The 19,058-nt window shown below is 48.0% G+C and overlaps 1 protein-coding gene across 1 annotated transcript in view; it reads left to right on the top strand.

The window, feature by feature from the left end:
• The first annotated feature begins 966 nt into the window (after positions 1-966).
• tmem104 (transmembrane protein 104) overlaps positions 967-19,058 on the top strand; it is a 42,568-nt gene continuing 24,476 nt past the window's right edge. Inside the window, exons 1-8 of the mRNA XM_070981881.1 lie at positions 967-1,247; positions 1,903-1,969; positions 2,813-2,934; positions 3,252-3,333; positions 5,929-6,022; positions 6,688-6,771; positions 12,339-12,438; positions 13,851-13,947. Coding sequence (XP_070837982.1) covers positions 1,925-1,969; positions 2,813-2,934; positions 3,252-3,333; positions 5,929-6,022; positions 6,688-6,771; positions 12,339-12,438; positions 13,851-13,947 — 624 coding nt within the window. The 5' untranslated portion in view covers positions 967-1,247; positions 1,903-1,924. The remainder of the gene's footprint in view (positions 1,248-1,902; positions 1,970-2,812; positions 2,935-3,251; positions 3,334-5,928; positions 6,023-6,687; positions 6,772-12,338; positions 12,439-13,850; positions 13,948-19,058) is intronic.

The following is a 19,058-nucleotide window of genomic DNA, read 5'->3' as shown; positions in this document are numbered from 1 at the left end:
CACAGCACAGAACGCTGTGAAATAAATGGCTAAATTATGATTTCAAGACCAAAATAAAGTTGATTTGAACCAGAGTTCTTCTGATATTTTTCATGCAGTTGTACAAAGATTATCAAACATACTTCTGTTTGTTATTCTGTAATTATACTGGAAAGAAGGACAAAAATCACTGATGAGAGGAGGGGGACACTGAGGACAAAGCACTGAGGAGGGACACTCCCTGCAGCTTTGACTGACATATCATCACCTTTCAGTCTCCTGTGCTGGTCACAAAGCACTTACATGATGCCAGCTTTATTTGATGAAGCATTTCCGGTCAATCAGAGTCAGTTTGTGGACCTCTGAGCTCAAGCCCCGCATCCCGCCTGTTTCAGTGAATCACATCAGTCTCTACAGAACTGTGTCCTTCATTAAAGCTGGTCATTTTAAAACATTTCCAAAGCATCACCTGCCTGATTGAAGCGCGAGTGATGGTGCTCGGAGTGCACGCAGGCAGACAGGTGTGCGTGTCATATGACATGTTTATGTGTCATATGATTGGGCATGCCGGATATGTGGCTGTTGTTTTGCTTACTTAAGCAGCACGGATGGGCGGGTACAAACTAATCCGGAACGATATAATTTAAATATTATCTGATTCAACCAGTGAAATCGTATAATATTAAGTGATTCTCTGCTTATTGAGGTAAAATCCGTCAGCAGCGTGCGGACACCTGTTTTAGGACAGTAGATAAAAAAAAAACATTCACGATCTGATTTAATTGGACCTCGTGATTTGTTTTCCGGCTCAACAACCAACCGAGCAAACCAGCTAACAGGCGCATCAAGCTCAACGCAGTAATGACTAAAGACATCTCAATTTCCCCTCATAATAAAAGCTTTAGTGTAGTTTCCCTGCTCTCAACGCATGTTGATTTTACTTTGAAAGTACACGTCGGAAGTGTGCTTTTATGTTAGCGGTAGCTCGACTTCGGTTCATGCCCGAGCAGCTCAGCTGGTTGCTTAGTTTATTGCTTCAGTTAGCTGAATGTTAGATGTTTGCTAGCTGACGGGAAAGTGTTTTTCTTTACGGTGTCGGTTTAAACTGACTTCCCTCCAATTTTCCAACAACGGAACAGCTCATGTTAGCTGGGCGGCGACGGTCTGCGTTTATTCAGCTAGCTAGTGAGGATTTGATCCAGCTGACAGCTTGGAGCATCCTGCTAGCCTAGCAGCTAAATTAGCAAGAAACACTGGGAAGAAGTAAGGTAAGAAGTGTTGCTTTTGAGTTCGTTAGTGACACACATGTAGCTAGCTACAGGATAATTAACTAGTGTATCACCTGTAATAGTCAGTGTTTATTAAACGTCACAATAAACGATTATCCAGGTGTGTTTTAGTGTGACAGTGATTCTGACCTGCGCTGCTTCCACCGAAGTTACGTTGCTAGCCATTAAATGTCGGCTTCTTGAGATCAGCAGTGACTTTAACACAACTTTATAAACCAGGAAAGCTGCTACAAGTGGCCACACACTCCCGACCCCGAAACGCTGTCATGATTCAATGAAAGAAAGGGCTGGGACATTTGTGCTAAAAGACACATTTTTATTAAAACAAGTGCTGCTTATTGAATCATGTGTATGCCGAATTGAGAAGTTTTGAATCAAGTGTTTAACTCATTTCCCTTTTTTTTTTTTTTTTTTTTTTTGCCAACGTTGAAATAAATACCAATTGGCAGATTTGTGAGTGCAGCTCTGTTTCACTCGAGGTTTACATACTGGATTGTTATTCAGATATTATGGAGCTTTTACAATCGGGTTTACCAAAGTATCCTTATTATAATTATTGTCATGCCATTAAAGTAAATTTTAATTTGAAAAAATCTAATGAAGACAGAAGTCACTTTAGCTGTTTCTCCTTCAGGTGAGCACCAGTGTCACCAGCCATGGCAGGTGGAATTACAGACACCGGGGAACCCTACTCCGCGTTTGTGAGTATCCTGCAGAAAACTGTGGTTCATTTCCAGTTTCTTTGGATCATTTCAGGTCAGGCACGTGTTCAGCTGCCTCTGTAATGATGGTTGTCGTCGGGCTTCGTGGTAGCAGAAGCTCGGGGCTGCAGCGGGTAACTGTCTGAAGGCAAAGTCCACCTGAGCGGCCAAATAAACCCTTAGACCCTTTTAGATGTGAGGCTGTAGTCTTCTGGTCACTTGCAGATGCTCAAACTTAAATATGAATGTAGATAATTAGTGAACTTATGACAGAAAATGTCTTTTTCCCTGATGTCTTTGCACAGATGGAGCTTTTGAAAGCGCAGTCAAAAACAAAGAGGAAGTTAAAATGCTTACACTCCTCTTTTTGCCCTCCAGGCCTCTTTATGGTCTGACCTCGGCTTTGAAAACTGGTTTAAGTCCCTGACTTCGCTCACGTCAGCACGACTTCGCCGCAGAGATTAAGTTCTGCTGCTCGAGTGCTTGTTTTTTCTCAGGAAGCTAAAGCTTTGAATCATTAAAGCACTGTGCTACCTGATAGGGATAATGGCTGTCCAATTAGCCCAGTCTTCACCCCTCACAGTGGCTGATTCTTCCACCAAGAAGCCTGATGTTTGTCAGCCAGGCACTGAGGGACACCTGATACTGTTGTGTCTGAGATCTCCCATTAAGAAAAACTACATTAGCCGAATCATTAATATGGGATCGACCCAGATTTTTCCCGGTAGAGGAATTAGATCAGAGCAGCAGTCACACTAAAAGGTTTTAGTGGTGGACAGTGGAAGGACATAAAGAGTCTCACCAGTACCTGTCTTTACCCTCCACCCTGCTCATCCTCTCCAGGTGGGGCTGGTGTACATGTTCAATCTGATCGTGGGAACAGGAGCTCTGACGATGCCCAAAGCCTTCGCCGTGGCCGGTTGGGTGGTCAGCTTAGCGCTCATCTCCTTTTTAGGATTCATGAGGTACGTTTTGCTCCACCTGAAGCTCAGTGTGTGCAGTGTTTCCTTCTCCACCTCCTCCACTGCTTCACTCAAAGCAGATGTTGGTTGAAAACTCCATCAGCTGTTCATATTGTCTTATTGTTGCATGAAAGATGGACAGACATGACAGAGAGGTGGCTGATCCTGGATCAGGACCACAAAGAACAGATGCTGTGTGGAACAGTAGATAATGAAAGATGTTTGTTCTGCGCAGGTCACGTCCTCAGCGATGGCTGTTCGTTAACGGTGGCTCGTTAACCTGCCGGTCGTCTAACCTGTCATTCTTCTCCTCTCACCAGCTACATGACCACCACGTTCGTGATCGAGGCGATGGCGGCGGCCAACGCTCAGCTGCGCTGGAAGAGGAGAGAGCAGGAGGAGGTGAGGCCATGAAGCTGCCAGCTGGACGGCGTCTCTCTGCTGTCAGTCAGCGTCCTCTCTGTCAGGGGGGGTTTGTCTAATGAGACATTAAGACAAACACGATTTACACCCTGCAGGCGAAAAAGCGGAACTAATGTTGGTATAAACGTTGCGCAGGGACATTTCCAGTCCTTCGCTCCGGCTGATGTGCTTTCAGGTCGAAGTGCGTGTTTGGGCAGATACGAACAGAACGAGCACAAATCCAGAGTTTGTGTCATTGATTGTGTTGTAAATCCTGCTGTGGTGCAGATTTGGCCCTGAAACACAGACACTGGATGATGTGGGAGCGTGCAGCAGCCAGTGAAGCGCTCACTGCAGGACGATGCTCGTCAACACTGGATTCATGTCGTCAGAACGCTGAACTCTGCGGCATCATTATCATTCAGCGCTTTGTGCGTCTGAGTTGAGTTGAAGCTGGATTCATACTTGTGGCTTCACAGCTGGCGTCGTGCTGAAATGCATCTTAAAGGAACGTCAGGTCAGTTTTGGGGGAAGGACACCCACTGCAGAGCATCTTCATTTAACACAATCGTTTGTGAACCAATCATCAGGAGGTGTGATCGTAGCTGAGCTGAGGTCACTGCTGCGTCATCATTAAACACCTGAAACACTTTAAAGCTGACAGTGTTCAGGTGAGTCTCTCATCAGCGACGTCTTTGTCCTCCGGGCTGAGGCTTACGACCTCGTCTGTGTCTCCTCTTCCTCTTCTGCTGAGAGGAACGATCACCTGTAGCTCAGCAAAGTAAAGAAACTTTGGAATATTTCATTTTAAAGCTGGAGAGGAGGTCCTCCTCCTAATAGGAAGCCGTATTCTTCTAATTTAGAAGGCTGTTTCTGTTTTATTGTCCAATCCCAGCACAAGTGAAATGTGTCTCTTGCCGCTCGTCTATAAGAAACCCAATCTGGGCAAAGTGGGCAGTGTAGGACTGTAGTCCATTAACGAGGGGAACAAGCTGGTCCTCCATCATTTTCAGTCTGACTGAGAAAAAGACTTTGTGCTCTGTGAACAGCTCAGCCTTTGCCTTTTGTTTCTCCCCTGGTGCACAAGTCGTCTTGCTTAACGCCGCTGGCTTTCCGGTCCAGGAGTTATGAGCCTGAGGACAACAGAACGACGAGCTGAGGCCGAGCGCTCGGCCGTGATTCACGGCTGCTGCGCTCCTCTCGGCCTTTTCCTCCCACGTAATGGAAAACAAGGGAGGAGGAAATCTGGAAATGTTAGCCGCTGAATGCGTTTTATGTCTCTCTGCTCGAGTGAAGCGTGTTAAGGAAACCCAAGGCCTTATTTTACAGCCGTGCGTCCGTGTGTTCGGTGAGAAAGTCTCATTTAGGTTTATCAGGTGGAAACTGGAGAGTACAGGTGAGGGCGTGGCCTCCTGTCTGCGTCAGCTGCTGCAGAAATGATCTCACGCTGGTTCAGTCAAACTCCAGAACAGATGTTCTGACTCTTTATGGGACAAATCGGCCTGAAATATCTCAGACTGGAGCATCAAAGAGGGACGTCCTGATTGGACGTTTAATGTTTGGCACCGCCTGTGGAGGTGTGTCCGCCCTCTGCTGGAAGTTTAAGGGAAGTGCGACTTCATTTTACTGGTCTGTTATGACATCAGTGATGATGATGATGATGGTAAAGATCTGTGTTATTATGGTTCTAATGACACAGGAGCTAGAAATGACGTTCTGAACATTATTGGAGTGTATCTGTGTTCAGTTTAGCAGATGGTTTCAGAGGAACGTTCTGGAAGGAGCTCCTCCATTTAAACCCTTTTAAATGATTAACTTGTGATTCATTATTAATCGTCTAAATAAGGACTGAGAGTCACTGAGACAGCAGTCCAAAACCAAAGATCCTCAGTTCACAGTGATGGAGGACTCAGCAGCTGGATGCAGATTATCACTTAAAACCATGAATGCTGCTGCAGATGGAAGCGCTGTTAATGAGCTGCGAGCTGAATTTGACTCACCTGCGTGAAGCAGTGAGGATTCACTCGTTCACCTTTGACTTTTCGTCTTCATCGCCGCCTTCAGGCCTGAGCGCTCGTCTGAAGTTCACCCGTTGCTGCACGTGTCAGTCTGTCATTGTGGCGCTTGCTCTGTTTGCTGTTGTTTGTCACGGAGCCATCATCTCCTGTCACTCTTCATCTCCTCCTCCTCCTCCTCCCTCAGCCCCGGCCAGCGTGTCACTTATTAATTCAGATTATAACACTCAAAGTTGACGATCATTGACGGCTAATTGACATTAATCTGCTGTGTGTGTGTGTGTGTGTGTGTGTGTGTGTGTGTGTGTGTGTGTGTGTGTGTGTGTGTGTGTGTGTGTGTGTGTGTGTGTGTGTGTGTGTGTGTGTGTGTGTGTGTGTGTGTGTGTGTGTGTGTGTGTCCTCCCTCCTCTCTCCAAAGTGCTTCCCAGCTGTTGCTTGTAATTTCCAGATGTTGCCTCCCTCTGCGTCACACACAGCAAATAAACGTCAGGCTAATTGCTTGTAAACCGAATGTTGTTTATGTGGAGAAATTAGGAAAAAAAAAAAAAAGGAGCTTCACACACTCGTATCGTCTCCGCAGGTCGACGACAGCGACTCCACCTCCGAGTATTCGGACGATGACGTCGTGGGCCGAGGCCGATCCGAGCCGGAGACGAAGCCCATCCTGTCTGTCCGTGAGTACACAGCTTTCAACACAAAGCTGAGACGGACGAGACGACGGGGAAACTGCTCCGTTAACCTTTGCAGAGGCTTTTAATTCAAAACTAACGAGACGTTTCGAAGGTTATCCAAGTACCTTTGACTGCTTTTTAAATATCCTGTGCAAATTGTTTTTATGGTTCATATTTATGTTATTTCAACACCTGAAACATGGACACTGGTGGACAACACAGAGACAATAGACCAGTGCTGAACGTCTACGAGCTGAGGGACAGACAACCATCAACACTTCTGATAATTTCATAATCATTTATCAAGCAGGACGTGAGACTTCCTCTGGTTTCAGTCTCTCACATGTGTGCATTTTCGACTTTTCTCTGTTTTTAATGATGTCAGATGAATATTTGGGGATTTTGGACTGTAGGTGAGACAAAACGAGGCATCGTCTTGTTGTTAATCTCAGTTTAGGGAATAAATCTCAACAAGTGCGAACAGTAAACTGACTTTTTAAGCCATTTGAAAGGATGTTTTTAGTCATAGTATGGTCAGACTGGACCTTTTGTCCCTCAGTCGGTCTCAGTCTCGGTGGACTCGGTCCACCGGGCTCTGCTGCTCTGGTGGTGCAGGATGTGGCTCCGCTGTGCGCTGAACTCACTGGACGGCGTTCATGTTTTCACAGAGAGGTCGGGAGGTCACGTCGATCACTTCGACATCGTGGAGCGGGTGGAGATGGGTCAGATGGCCTCCATGTTCTTCAACAAAGGTAATATTCTTCTGGCCTCCAGCTTCTCGTCTCATTGCCTCGTTATTCAATTAGCCGCCGCCGTCGTTAGCCACGTGTAACATTTATGGACGAGTCGGGAAGGTTGTGTGGGATAATTGGAAAAGATTTTTTTACACCTTTTCTGTCCAATCCTCACAGTCACAAAGGAGCGCTGCTGGCGCTCTAATTGGATGTAATTATAAATGGATAAATTGCCTTTGGTTGTAATTACCTGTTTGAGACTCCATCAGGGCTGTTAATCTTTGTGTGTGGGAGGCGGCGAGGCCTCGGAGCCGAAGCCTTCGTCTCCTTCACCTTGAGCCACGCAGAACAACCTTGCGGCTTTACATTTCTTGGACCGATCAGTGCGCCGTCCTGGCCTGGCGTGTGCACGCTGCGGCCCCCGCCCCCTCTTCCGCCCCCTCCCCCGCCCCCTCCCTCTGCCTGTCTGCTTGCATTGCGCCGATCGGCTCTTCTTCACCAGCTGCGAGCGACTCGGCGGTCTGCGGCGTCCCCGTTGTCGCAGGAATAAAGGACCAACAAAAGGTCAGAGCTCTGACAGCATCGTCTGCTGACATGTCGTGTCCTTCAGCATGTGGACACTAGGTGGAGCACTCGCCACACACGTGCACACACGGGGTCGCGCACACACGTCCGCCCGGCTCACGCTCGCGCCCACACGTGTGAACGCACTCATGCGTGGCGTCATGCAGCTCGTGCTGTTAAAGCTGCAGTGCGCCGGCATCATTCAGCCTGCTGTCACTCAGCTCCGCCGTCCTGCCTCTTCAGGTGAGGCGCTGAAGAAAATCTGTGCTGATGACCTTTCTGCACGCAGGTGAGACACGTGCAGGTATCGATTGGTAATAAGGAAATGAGCTTTCTCTCCGCTTCGCTCCCTCCACATGCTATTGGAAAGCTGCCCGGTGACTCTAATCAGAAATGAATTAGAGGAGCACGAGTCCCAGCGCCTGCTGAACGAGGGACGGAAAACAGTCCTCTGTCTGTCCTGAAGGCACCAACTGGTCCCCTCCTACCTGCTGTCCCCCAGTCTCACACCTGTGTTTATGAGCCAGGCATCCTTTAAATCTTTAGATATTAGCACATCTGTGAAATGTCTGAACACAAGCAGCAACTCAAGAGCTTTGACTACATAAGATGAGCAAGTTCCAGCTTTTCTGCAGCAGTATTTTCAGGCTTTCTTCCTCTTTTGTGTTAATAGATTAAATATCTGTGAGTGTTTGTCAGAAGATGAAGTCATTTTAATGTGTCAGCCTGGAAACTTGTGACGGGATTTTGGGGGATTTTATGACGTTTGACGAGATAAACATCAGCAGATTGATGAATAAATCTGATAACTGTGGGAATAAACACAATCAGGCCTTTAGGAGCTCTTTATTTACACCGAGAACGTTTGCAGTTTCACCAAAATGCCTGAAAATGTCGATCTCAGCTCCCTCTGAGGGAAAGGCTGTGCAGTTTGTGAGAAGCGATAATTCAAGGCGACCCCAGGAAACAAACTTAAATTGCAGGGGATTATGGGAGTGAGGGGACAGCTGTTGATGACCAGCAGTTCGTCTTTCTTGGAAAGCGGAGCAGAGGAAAATCAGCTGAGGACAAACTGCCGCCTCGTTCTTCATGAAGAGTGCAAACAAGTCCGTCGAGTCACACGAGGATCAAACGCCGCGTCCCCGCTCCTCATTGGTGATGACCTGCAGGTGTGATTGCTCGCCGTGCACGCTGCCCTGCACCTCTGCAGGCCGTTAGAAGGCGTCTCTCCTGCTGTTGAGGAGGCGCTCGAGGAGGGCATCGACTTCCTCCTGGACTGCAGTTGACGTGGTGGCAGCGGCGGCGGCGGAGCAGGCTTGGAATAAGGCCATGGGTGTGGTGTCAGCCCGACCCGCCGCCGCCGCCGACAGGAATGTTGATGGGGCTGGTTTATCTGCTCCGCTGTGGAAAGGTGGTGCTATAACCTTCACATTGATGATTTGAAAGTTGATTAGGAGACGACTTTGGCTAAAGTCACACGGGGGGGGGGGGACTCACAGAGGGCTGTCCTTGCATCAGCACCTCGTCTCAGCTTCTCTGAGCTCTGTGATGCGATGTGGTGGTGAACATGGCGGCTATGCAAACAGCAGGATTGTCTCTTCGGCGTGGGCCGTCCTTCCCCTGACATACGCCGGACGGTGGGACGAATGATAATTCACTGTGCTGTAACCCGCCCCCGTCTTTAACGAGAGCCAAACATCCATCTTTAATACTTCCCTGACTTTTACTTAAATGTCATACTCGAGCATCACGAGCAGAAGTGAAATGAAGAGTGCCTGAGCCACCGGGAAGATAAATGGACGTGTTTGCTTCAGCTCGCCGCCCAGTCATTTTCCATAAGCCACTGCCACGATAGCCTCCTGTGTCAGCCTGCGAGGAGACGCACTCTCATTCAGGGAGTTTGTGACGATGGCGCTCTGTGATCAAACCAACAGTTCGTTATTCGAGGTGGAGTCCTGAGGAGGAGGCTGGATGCAGAGCTGAGAGAAGAAGTGGCTCAGATTTTCTAAGATGTTATAATGTAATACTGCTAATATTGAGGCTAAAGATAAGTAAATTACACAAATTAAACAAATATAAAAGACATTAGTGGTTCCGTCAGTCTGTCCTGAACGGCCGTCTGATGCGTCCTTTGTTTAAAGCAGCTTTATTACTGTCAGGATGCGTGTTGGTGGATAAATAACAGGAAGTTCCAGATTGGCGAATGTGATGGTGGAAATGTGCCATTACATCGTTTGTCCAGCAGAGGGTGCTGACGGACATCATTCCAGTGTCCTGCTCAGTTTACAGTACATCGTAATTTCATTTTTTTTAAAGATTAATTGTACAATTGTTAATTGTATTGTCATCGATTTTCTTTTCAGCTGATGTTTTTTGTCAAAAATTCACCATCGGTTTGCTTCAGCAAAGAGTTTCTGCTGCTCGCCTCGTTCTGGATGTAAAACAGTCGCGTTGGCGTCCGTTAAAGCTGCAGTGAGTCGTCAGGTGTCTGAAAATGAATCGGCTCAGACTGCTTCTGGTGGTTTTTCAGGTGAACGTGCCAAACGTGAGTCGGCTGGAGGTTTTCAGATGCTGTGATTGTGATGGTCAGACTGAGCTGGAGGATAACTGCAGTGTGGATTCTCTGTTTGGGTCGTTGACTGACGGACACAGTAATTGACACATTAATCAATAGTGGGAATGGTCATCAGTTGCAGCCCTGATGTCATTGATTACCTGTTGATTAATTGTTGTTGTGTCCTGTCAAAGAGGTTAAATGTGTTGCCTTCGTCACGCAGACGTTTCGGTGTCAGTTCTTCCTCTGCTCTGTCCTGATTGGCTCACTCTGGAGGCGCGTTGTTGGCAGTGTTGTGGCCTGTGGGGCTTTCTGTATTTAGACCTGATCTGTGAGCATCCATAATCTCACGTCATCAGAAGCTCACTCTGATTTTCCCACAAGAGGACGAATTGGAATATTATGAGAGCGATGAATGAGGTGAAACTCAAAGTTAAATCCCTTCTTCCTCCTCGCTGTTGAACGTGCTGATGACTGAATTGTGACCGTGAAACTCTTCGCAGGAGAGGTCAAAGCAGACTTTTTGTGTTTCTCACTGCTGTTATGTAACGTACAGCTTTAAGTCCCTGCTGTTGAACATGCATCAGGTCCCACTCTGTGCACTAACCAGCCTCCTCTCGCAGGGAGCCTGTCAGCTGCTGTCAGTCAGGAGCCGAGCGATGATGGATAGTGATGCGTTTCACAGCTACATGAAAGGCCGGGCTCCTACGTGAAGACCCATTTTGCAGCATTTTTGCCTGTGGCTCCGGGTAATTGGCAAAAATTAGTTACAGTGGCGTGAAGGCCTGCATCCCTGTGGTCATGCTGCGCGCTCGCCTCGCTATCGCTCACTGACAGCGGCGGCAGAGCACGGTCTGTCCTGTTTCTGCTATCTGCCACCGGGACGCTAATACGCCTCGTCCAACGCTGCCACAGGAGACATCACGCCGCGTGGAGAGGGACTGTTTCCTCAGACGGCGAGAAAAAGACTGAGAGAGACTTCAGTTTCCGTCTTCTTCTTTAAAGCCAAGGTTCTGTAATGATGGTCCCAAAGACACTTTCTTCCCCGTTTGGTGGACTCCATCAGCTGAGGATGGTCTCCTCTGAGCGTCCAAAGGTTCCCTGATGTCTGTCTAACTCCTAGATGGTCGCTCTGTCTTTGGTGTTGTGATCACCTGAATTATATCAGAGCAGAATCGATGAAGATCCAAGTCAGAGTATTAGAAACAGTGAAATATACGTACTTTACATTTCGTTCATATACATAGACTCGTGAAATTCGGTGTCCTCTCTATGCAGCAGTGTGTCTCAGTGCAACATGTCATTGGTAGTTTCCTCATTAGAATATTGTCATTCAGTGTTTTTATCATCTGACACACATCTCATCGTGTGAGTTCAGGAGGATCATTTCAAACTGAAGCTCTCTGCGTTCATGAAGTTGGTCACGTCGTACTTTCACTTGCATCTTTTTAAAGTTTTGATTAGATGAAGCGTTTTAAAAACCGTCCTTCGCTGCCGTCTTCTGCGCTGATTGTCTCGCTCTGCCTCTTAATGCCTCTATCAACTGACGCATGTCGGACCTTTGAGCAGAGCTCGTCAAATCTTTGTCATTTGACTTTCTGTTTGGTGTAATGACTTTAATGTCTCTGTGATACTTTTGATTGGACTTGTCTTGTCTGTACATTGAATGTGTTTGGATTCAGATAAAACCAGTGATCTGCAGACGTTACATGAGGTTATATGATGTTTTTTCAGGTTAATGAACCAATAAATCAAGAAAAATGCTGAAAATTACGGTTAATTGTTTATTGGGCTGCCAGTTCCTCATGTTTTCTCCGTCTATCCTGGTTTAATTGAAGGCTTTGAGGAACCCTCAGCCTTTAATTCATAAAAGAATGGCCGAGGTCTGTGCAGCTGTAAATGTGTCACTTTTTATTCCTGTTTAATGGACTCGATGCTCTAATTTCCTGGTCGGTAATGAATTGGCTGAGGGGTCCAGTTGGACGGTTGAACCTCCTTCTGAGACGTGAAGAGCGTGATGGATGGGAGGTGCTGTGTCGATCTGTCTGCCCGTTAAAGCTCTCCATCTTGTCTCGGTGAAGGCGGCCGGTTCGGCCTGCCGGCCGCCTGGCGGCTGAGGAGAGAAAGGCGGGCGCCTTGAGCTCGCCGCCGTGGAGAGGAAAGGCTGACGAGGACATTTTCCTTCATGGTGTGTGATTAGTTTTTTAATTAATGCTATTAATATGTTTCACTGGACCAATAAGATGAGCCTCTGCTGTCCCAGAAACGGGATGGAGGGATGAAATGAGGAGGTGTGGATTAGAGTGCATTTTAATAGAGACGGCGCCGCAGTGGTCAGGTTTGAGACGCATCCATCAAGACGGCTGAGGACGATGAGAAATGTGTTCGCCTGTCACCTCTTCACCTCCTGCTGGTTTTCCTCCCGCAGACAAACTTGGCCCTGAGATCTTTTCTGTTTGCCTTTCAGTTGGCGTGAATATGTTCTACATCTGCATCATCGTCTACCTGTACGGAGACCTGGCCATCTACGCGGCCGCCGTGCCCATATCGCTGATGGAAGTCGCCTGGTGAGACAATGCGCTCCTTTATCACACTCATCCTGTTTTATGGTGAAACATGAATTATGTACAGATAGATTTTATGGATGTTCCCCCTGAACAACGTTTGGAACATTTTCTACTCTCCATCTTGGCGAGACGGAGCAGCTGTCCTCGTCTCTCCGGCTCCTCTGCCCCCACGCTTTGGTCCCGCTGTCACCTTCTGATCTCCAGATTAAGACAATAAACTTTGGTGACAGAGGCCTTTAGGCCCGCTGACCTCGCTGGTGTTCACCTGCTTCCAGACATGTTTTTATTGCCAGTCCGTCGGCCAAACTGGGCGAGAATAAGATATTTCATACAGTCCCGGTCTCTGCCCTTCAGATCCTGGACCACAGAAATAGCCGTTCCCTCTTTGTCTTATTTTAGTCAGACGATCTCAGGCAGCTCGAGTTTCTGACAGTGATGATCTGACAGTTTCTGAAAGGTTTCAGAGAAACTTTAATCTGTGGTCTTTAATAGGTTGTTTGCAGATGGAGGGCAGGAAGTGGCTTTGTGCACAGGGAGCACTATGACACACACTCAGAATGCCTGTGTTGCGTCTTTTGAGGTTGCTCAGAGGACCCGACCGCTGCCCTCCTTCTGAATCCAACATCATGTGACTGCAAATGACCTATAAACTGTCTGCGATAAGCCTGAATTTTAACACCAGCGTTTGCAGGTCGTCATTGGAAAGAAACTCTGGTTACAGCCAAACTTGACCCACGTCACGAAGCTCCTCGCCTAGCCAGACAGTTTTCAGTGTTTGTGTAGTTCCTCTCGCTGCCTGAAGGGGGCGACAAACACTCCTCACTGCTGTTAAAGTTTGAAGAAGTCCTTTTCTGTTAGCCTCACGTCCCGTTGCAGTAAATTCATTTCAGAATCAGAATCCATCTCGTGGTTTGGAGTTGAAAAACGGTGTGACCTCTTCGTCTTTTAATTGTTGTTGTGACAAAGCGAGCCTCCCTCGTCCTGTCCTGAGGCACAGCACACTGACGCTGTCTTATCGCATTAAACTCTCCTCCACTGTGGTCCAGACGTTGTTAACCTTCCAGCAGGAATAAATGTGAGATGTAACTGAGACTTCAAAAGCAGTTTAGTTCGCCTGAAGGCACAAACTGCAGCACGGACGGATCCAGATGATTCTACTGGAGCTCAGACTGTCGGGCGGCGGCGATGCAGTCTGTGATTACTGATGAGACACGCAGCGTCTGCTTTCCTTCAGCTGAATCATCCCGTCATGTCTTTCATAACGTGGAACTTTTACATGACAAGTAATGAGAGTTCAGACTGTGAGTGTAGAAGACGGTGGTGGTGGTCTGCAGCGTGCATCGCTTCAGGGTCAGGGGTCAAACACTGAGCTCTGTCTGTCTGTCTGTCTGTCTGCTGTCTGTCCTGTGCAGTGGAAACCATTCCTGCAGTGCTGGCAGCGTGAAGTACAACGACACAGACCCCTGCTGGGGCCCCGTCACCAGGAAAGACGCCTACCGGGTGTTTCTGGTAAGTGATTCCTCGTCCCAGCGTCCCGCATCCTGCGAGCTGGAGCTTAGTCCGGGACTGTCAGGTCTGATGCGGGACCACTCGTCCCTTGCTGAAACTTCCCGGACTCGCCACCTCTGGAAGTGTGCGTGTGTCCTTGAAGTCTTGAGCGAGCCAAACTCTGTGATTTCCACTCGAGCTTTAACTTGGCTCAGCGACAGTGATAGATGTGCTGATCTCCTCCTGTATAATTTCCCAGCCTCCCTCGCCCCGGCCCTCTCTCTCTGCTCCCACCCCCGCTCATATTTTAATAGAATGAGCAGACACAAATAATTTGCCAATAAGTTAACTCTTCCCTTTATCTCCTGGGGGATCAGCCTCTTACTGTCTGTAAGCAAATTGAAATGATGCTGATTCGTAATCTCTGCTCAGTTTGTTTGCACTTGCACTTCTGCAGACTCATTTCCTTGTTTCATGTCGGCCGCTCCGGGAAATGGATTCATAACACCACACAGTCGTTTCACCAGCGAGCACTTACAAGTACGGATGCACTGGTTTGACATTGTCCTCCAACTATACTGATGCTCAGCGTGTTTGACCAGAAAGTAATGCTCCGGCATGAACGTCTGAAACCAAGACATTAAAGTCATAACAGCACAGAGCGTCACCTCGGGCCTGTCTATCACCTGTAACGCAGTGTTTCTGCTGTAGGATTGCAGCCGTCCATGGTTTTCCGTCTGTAATCAAAGTTAGTTTAATAAAAGCTTCAAACAGTTAATGTTTCAACGCTCAGCCATGAAACGTGACTGCATCGACGTGTTCTTTGGAAACGACAGCCGATTGAAAATCAGTGTCGGCACGCCTTCACACTGAAACACACTCATTGTTAAGGAAGCGTCTGCGTTGGCCTGAATGAGTGGACCTGAACTTAACGTGGGTCAGTGGACGTCAGTCAGCCTGATGAGGGTCGGATCAGATCAGCCCTAATATTTTCTGCAGGGATGATGAAACTCTGATGTCATCGTCATGAGTCGGCTTCTCGTTAGTTTAATCAGCTGCTTCCTCTTTGCTGTCCTGTGTGTGTGCGTGTGTGCGTGCTGATCCTCATCAGGACGTTTTCTGAGGTTTCTTCTAGATTTATGTCCGTCACATTCATGGTCTTCATGCATGTGTCCATCCTGGAAGCCTTTCTTTGTGTCCTGGTTGACCTTTCCTTAAATAAATCAGGACTCGCTGAGCCGTGATGAAACATTCAGCAGGTCCTGTTCAGTACTGTACTGTGGACGTCCCTCACAGGGTCGGACGCTCTGGCCTGAAGACACCGCCCAGCCTCCCAATGATGAGTCTAAATAATTGACTGTTTCTCATCAGCTGTGCTGCACCCTGTGGACAGAGCGCTCAGCAGCCGCCCCGCCCAGGCTCCACCTGCCCTCCTTTGTATTCTCGCTGTTGCACCGCGAGCCGAGCTGGAAGGACAAAGCGCCCTTCGTCCACCGTGTTGAACCGAGCGTCTGTTTTTCTAACAGACCGTTTTCACTGGGGTCTTCCAGAGGTGCAGAGCTTCAGAGGGGTCACTCAGTGAAGCCATGCTCAAAATTGCCTGCTGAAAAACCGAGTTAAAAGAAGAGACGGTGCGGTGGAGCAGGGAACGGCAAACCATCCAGATACTGAGCACAAAGCAGGGATTCGTCTTCACCGTGGTTTTTATTACACATACATCAAGCAAATATTCATAAATAACTAGAATAATCATCAGCAGAAATGTTAAAGTCACTGAAACAAGGCAAGGCAAATTTATTTGTATAGCATAATTCATACACCAGGCAATTCAAAGTGCTTTACAGAAGCATAAAAATACATTAAAATCATACATTTCAAAGAATGAGGGAAAGAAAGGAAGAAATTAGAAGAGAATAGAAAAAATAAAATAAAATACAATTAAAGGAAAATTAAAAACAGTAGCCAGTAAAAGCCAATAGTTCAGCATTTAGAATGATTAAAATCGTTGAGCAGATATATTTACTTTAATCAAAAGCTTTAGCAAACCAAGCAGTCGTGTATTTCCCATCATTTGGTTTAAAAGCAAAAGTCAGAATCTCCTTTTTTCAGGAAAAAATAGCAGATTTCATCTTATTTCAGCCTGAAACACAGAATCCAAAAACCTGCTTTTTCGAAATAAATCTAATGTCGACACACACATCCAGACTTTAATGGAAATTCACATTATTCTCAGTAAAATAGATGTAATGCACTTCTACCTGCAGCTCCTCTAAATTTCTCTTTTTCTACGTTTAAACGAGAAGCTGAAACTTTTTCACCTTCTGCTCTGCGACTGAACACGTTTGCTTTTTACAACAAATAGTCATAATTTTTAGGTTTCTGCTTGTTTTTCCTGCATGTAAATTCTACTTAAATACCAAATAACTATGCTTTATATTCAGTGTAGATGACATACAAACCTGTGACGTTGCATTGAGAGCTGAACGAGTTGCTATTGGCCCACATGGTGACAGTGAAGTGTTTTCTTTTTCTGAATCGTTAAATCTGTCGTTCGCCTCTTTCATTCGTCCTGTCTTTGCAGGTCTGTGTACGCAGCCGTGTTGTCTTTCTTCTCCAGCGTGTGATAACGGAGCTGCTTGGCTGCGTCCGGGGGGAGTCTTTGGGGTGATGCTGGAGACGTTACTGCAGCCATAATGTTTTCAGAGTTGAGACAGTGACGGGGGATTAAAGAGCGGCCTGATGACGGCGTTGATGTAAAGAGCTTTAATCCCTGTGTGGGTGGCTGCTGCAGAGAGCCAGTGAGACACAGGCAGTGGCTGTGCTGATGGACGGAGACCTGCAGGATGAATTATTGTCCAGCTTTCAGTGACTCGTCTCCTGCAGCTGGACTTCATCTTGAACTGACAGCCTGTATTAGTCTGCCTCACCAGCCCAGATAAGCAGCCTCAAACTGTGAGAATTCAGCCTTTAGACTAAATGATCGTTGGGATTGTTGCTGGTGATCTGTCTCGTCCGTCTCGTGCAGTTGGACGGCCGGTTGGACAGAGCGTCCTGTCATTGACCTGATTGGTCTCCGTCCCCTCTGTCTGGACTTCAGCTTCTTACATTTCACGGTGAATCTGTTCAGCAGTTTTGGCGTGTTTCCCCAGATGTCTCCTCCGCGGCGCCGGTCTGCTTTGTTCGCCGTGGACAGCAGATTGTGGGTTATTTTTAGGTTTGAGAACAGCTGTCCCCGTACGGACGGCTGGACCGGACCACCAGCGCTCCTCATGTACACTGAGGAAATAATGAGGGACGTTCAGCCCAGTTTTCATCTTTCAGCGCTGACACTGTTTGTGGTGTCTTCAGCCTTGTTTCCTCAGGCTGCTGCCTTCATTCAGTCTGAGGCTGAAGTGTTTCTGAGCTGTTTTCCTCAGATCACCTGACCTGGTTCTCACTTTCACTCTTGGAGGCCATGTTTGAGTTTCAGGCGGCACATTTTCTTTTTAGCCTGCCACCTCAGGCCTCGTCCTTCATCGTGTGTCAGTCACATCGACTGAGTGTCAGCGCTGACGCTGACGCTCAGCCTGGAGGGAAACTGTCTGTACTTTCCAGAGCTGAATGAGCTGAAAGATGCGGGACCTTCGCAGTGACCCGTCCGGCGTCGTTATGTTCAGCGCTCTTCATCTTTCAGAGGCCGCAGAACGACGCTGCAGTGCACATCAAACCCTCATTACAGCAGGCGCTGTCATTTTCATGAAGACCTCAGCGCCGCATTCACAAAGAGGCGCACTAATTAGCGGCCTGGTTGATAATTCATCAGGTGGCATCTTTGACTTAATCAGTATTGACTCGGCACGTGAGCGAGATCGCGGCGGACGGGTCACGACGGCCATTTTCCTCATCGCAGCTTCTGAAAGCTCTGAAGATCAATGGGCCGCGATTTGCTCTGCTGCTGATTGATCCCGTGTTTGCTGCCGGCTGAGGGCTTTTCTCCCCACGTCCACAGTGTCTGTTGGCTTTGGGGGTGTGGAGGAGAGATGATGGTGGCCGTTGCATAACGAGCTCTCGGTGTTGATCCTGGCCCTTTACGCCGCTCTGATTGAAAAGATTAAGCGGCCGTGCAGCAGCGGGGTCTTTCTGGGTTTTTGTTCAGCTCCAGCAGAGATTCCCGAGACCTCAATTAAACTTCTCTGTCCTTGATTGTCCCCCGCTAAGTTTTCTTTTTGAATCGCGCTGCAGGGGCTTTGTCACAGCGGCTAACCAAGCAGCGGCCGGCGCGCCTCGCCCTGCTGGACAGCCAGTACGATTTAAATGGCTGATTTATTGTTCTCCCAGTATGAGGGAAGTGATGGAAAATCAATGCAGCGTATGAGCTCAAAGACACTTTATGCTTACGCTGCGTTGTTAACTCCATGCAGATTTTGCAATTATAGCGTGTTTCTATTAAGCCGTGCGCTGTCTCGTATATTGAAATAAATGGAAAATTTGAAGTGCAGGCAAAGTTGCTGCCTGTCCCCTAAGAGTCCAGAGACGACCCACCCTGCCACCTCCCTCAATACAGATCTGATTGATTAATTAACTGACTAATAGAGATTTATTCCCAGAGGAGCTTCAGTGACCTTGATGGACGCTCCCTGCGGAGGCCTCCTGCCATCGTTCCACTGCAGCGTTTTCCGCCCTGTCACCATCACACATATGGGACACGTGAGGCGTTCAGGCCTAGTTTGAGTTGTTTAGCTAATGGAGGGCAGCTTGTGTTTGTCTAACAGCAGAGAGGCAGACGAAAGCTGAATTAACGTCCAGTGAGGAGGCACACAGCGCGGCGGACTGCAGCGACTTTCCCGGGGCGGGCCGAGCTGCGGGGAGGTGGCGGCGCAGATGGTTTAATGGAGATTATCGCAGCAGGAAGGAGTGTTTGAGCTGAGATCCACGTGGGGGGAGTCCACTCCTCGCAGCAGCAGGAAGCCGTGTGAGGACGGGGAGGAGATGCGTGATGCCGCCGGCTCTGGAGCGAGTGAGGATGAGGAGCAGTCGTCAAGGAGACGCTGAGGTCGTGGAGCAGTAACTGATGGGCCTGTGGATCCCTTCTCTTCCTCTCTGTTCCAGATAACCAGTGTACTCATGCATCACGCCTCTGTTAGCAGGCGCCT

This window comes from Chaetodon trifascialis, chromosome 15, assembly GCF_039877785.1.
Source record: "Chaetodon trifascialis isolate fChaTrf1 chromosome 15, fChaTrf1.hap1, whole genome shotgun sequence".
Lineage (NCBI taxonomy): Eukaryota > Metazoa > Chordata > Actinopteri > Chaetodontiformes > Chaetodontidae > Chaetodon > Chaetodon trifascialis.
Note: the sequence above shows the minus strand (reverse complement) of the source record. Positions and strands in the feature narration are given on the sequence as shown.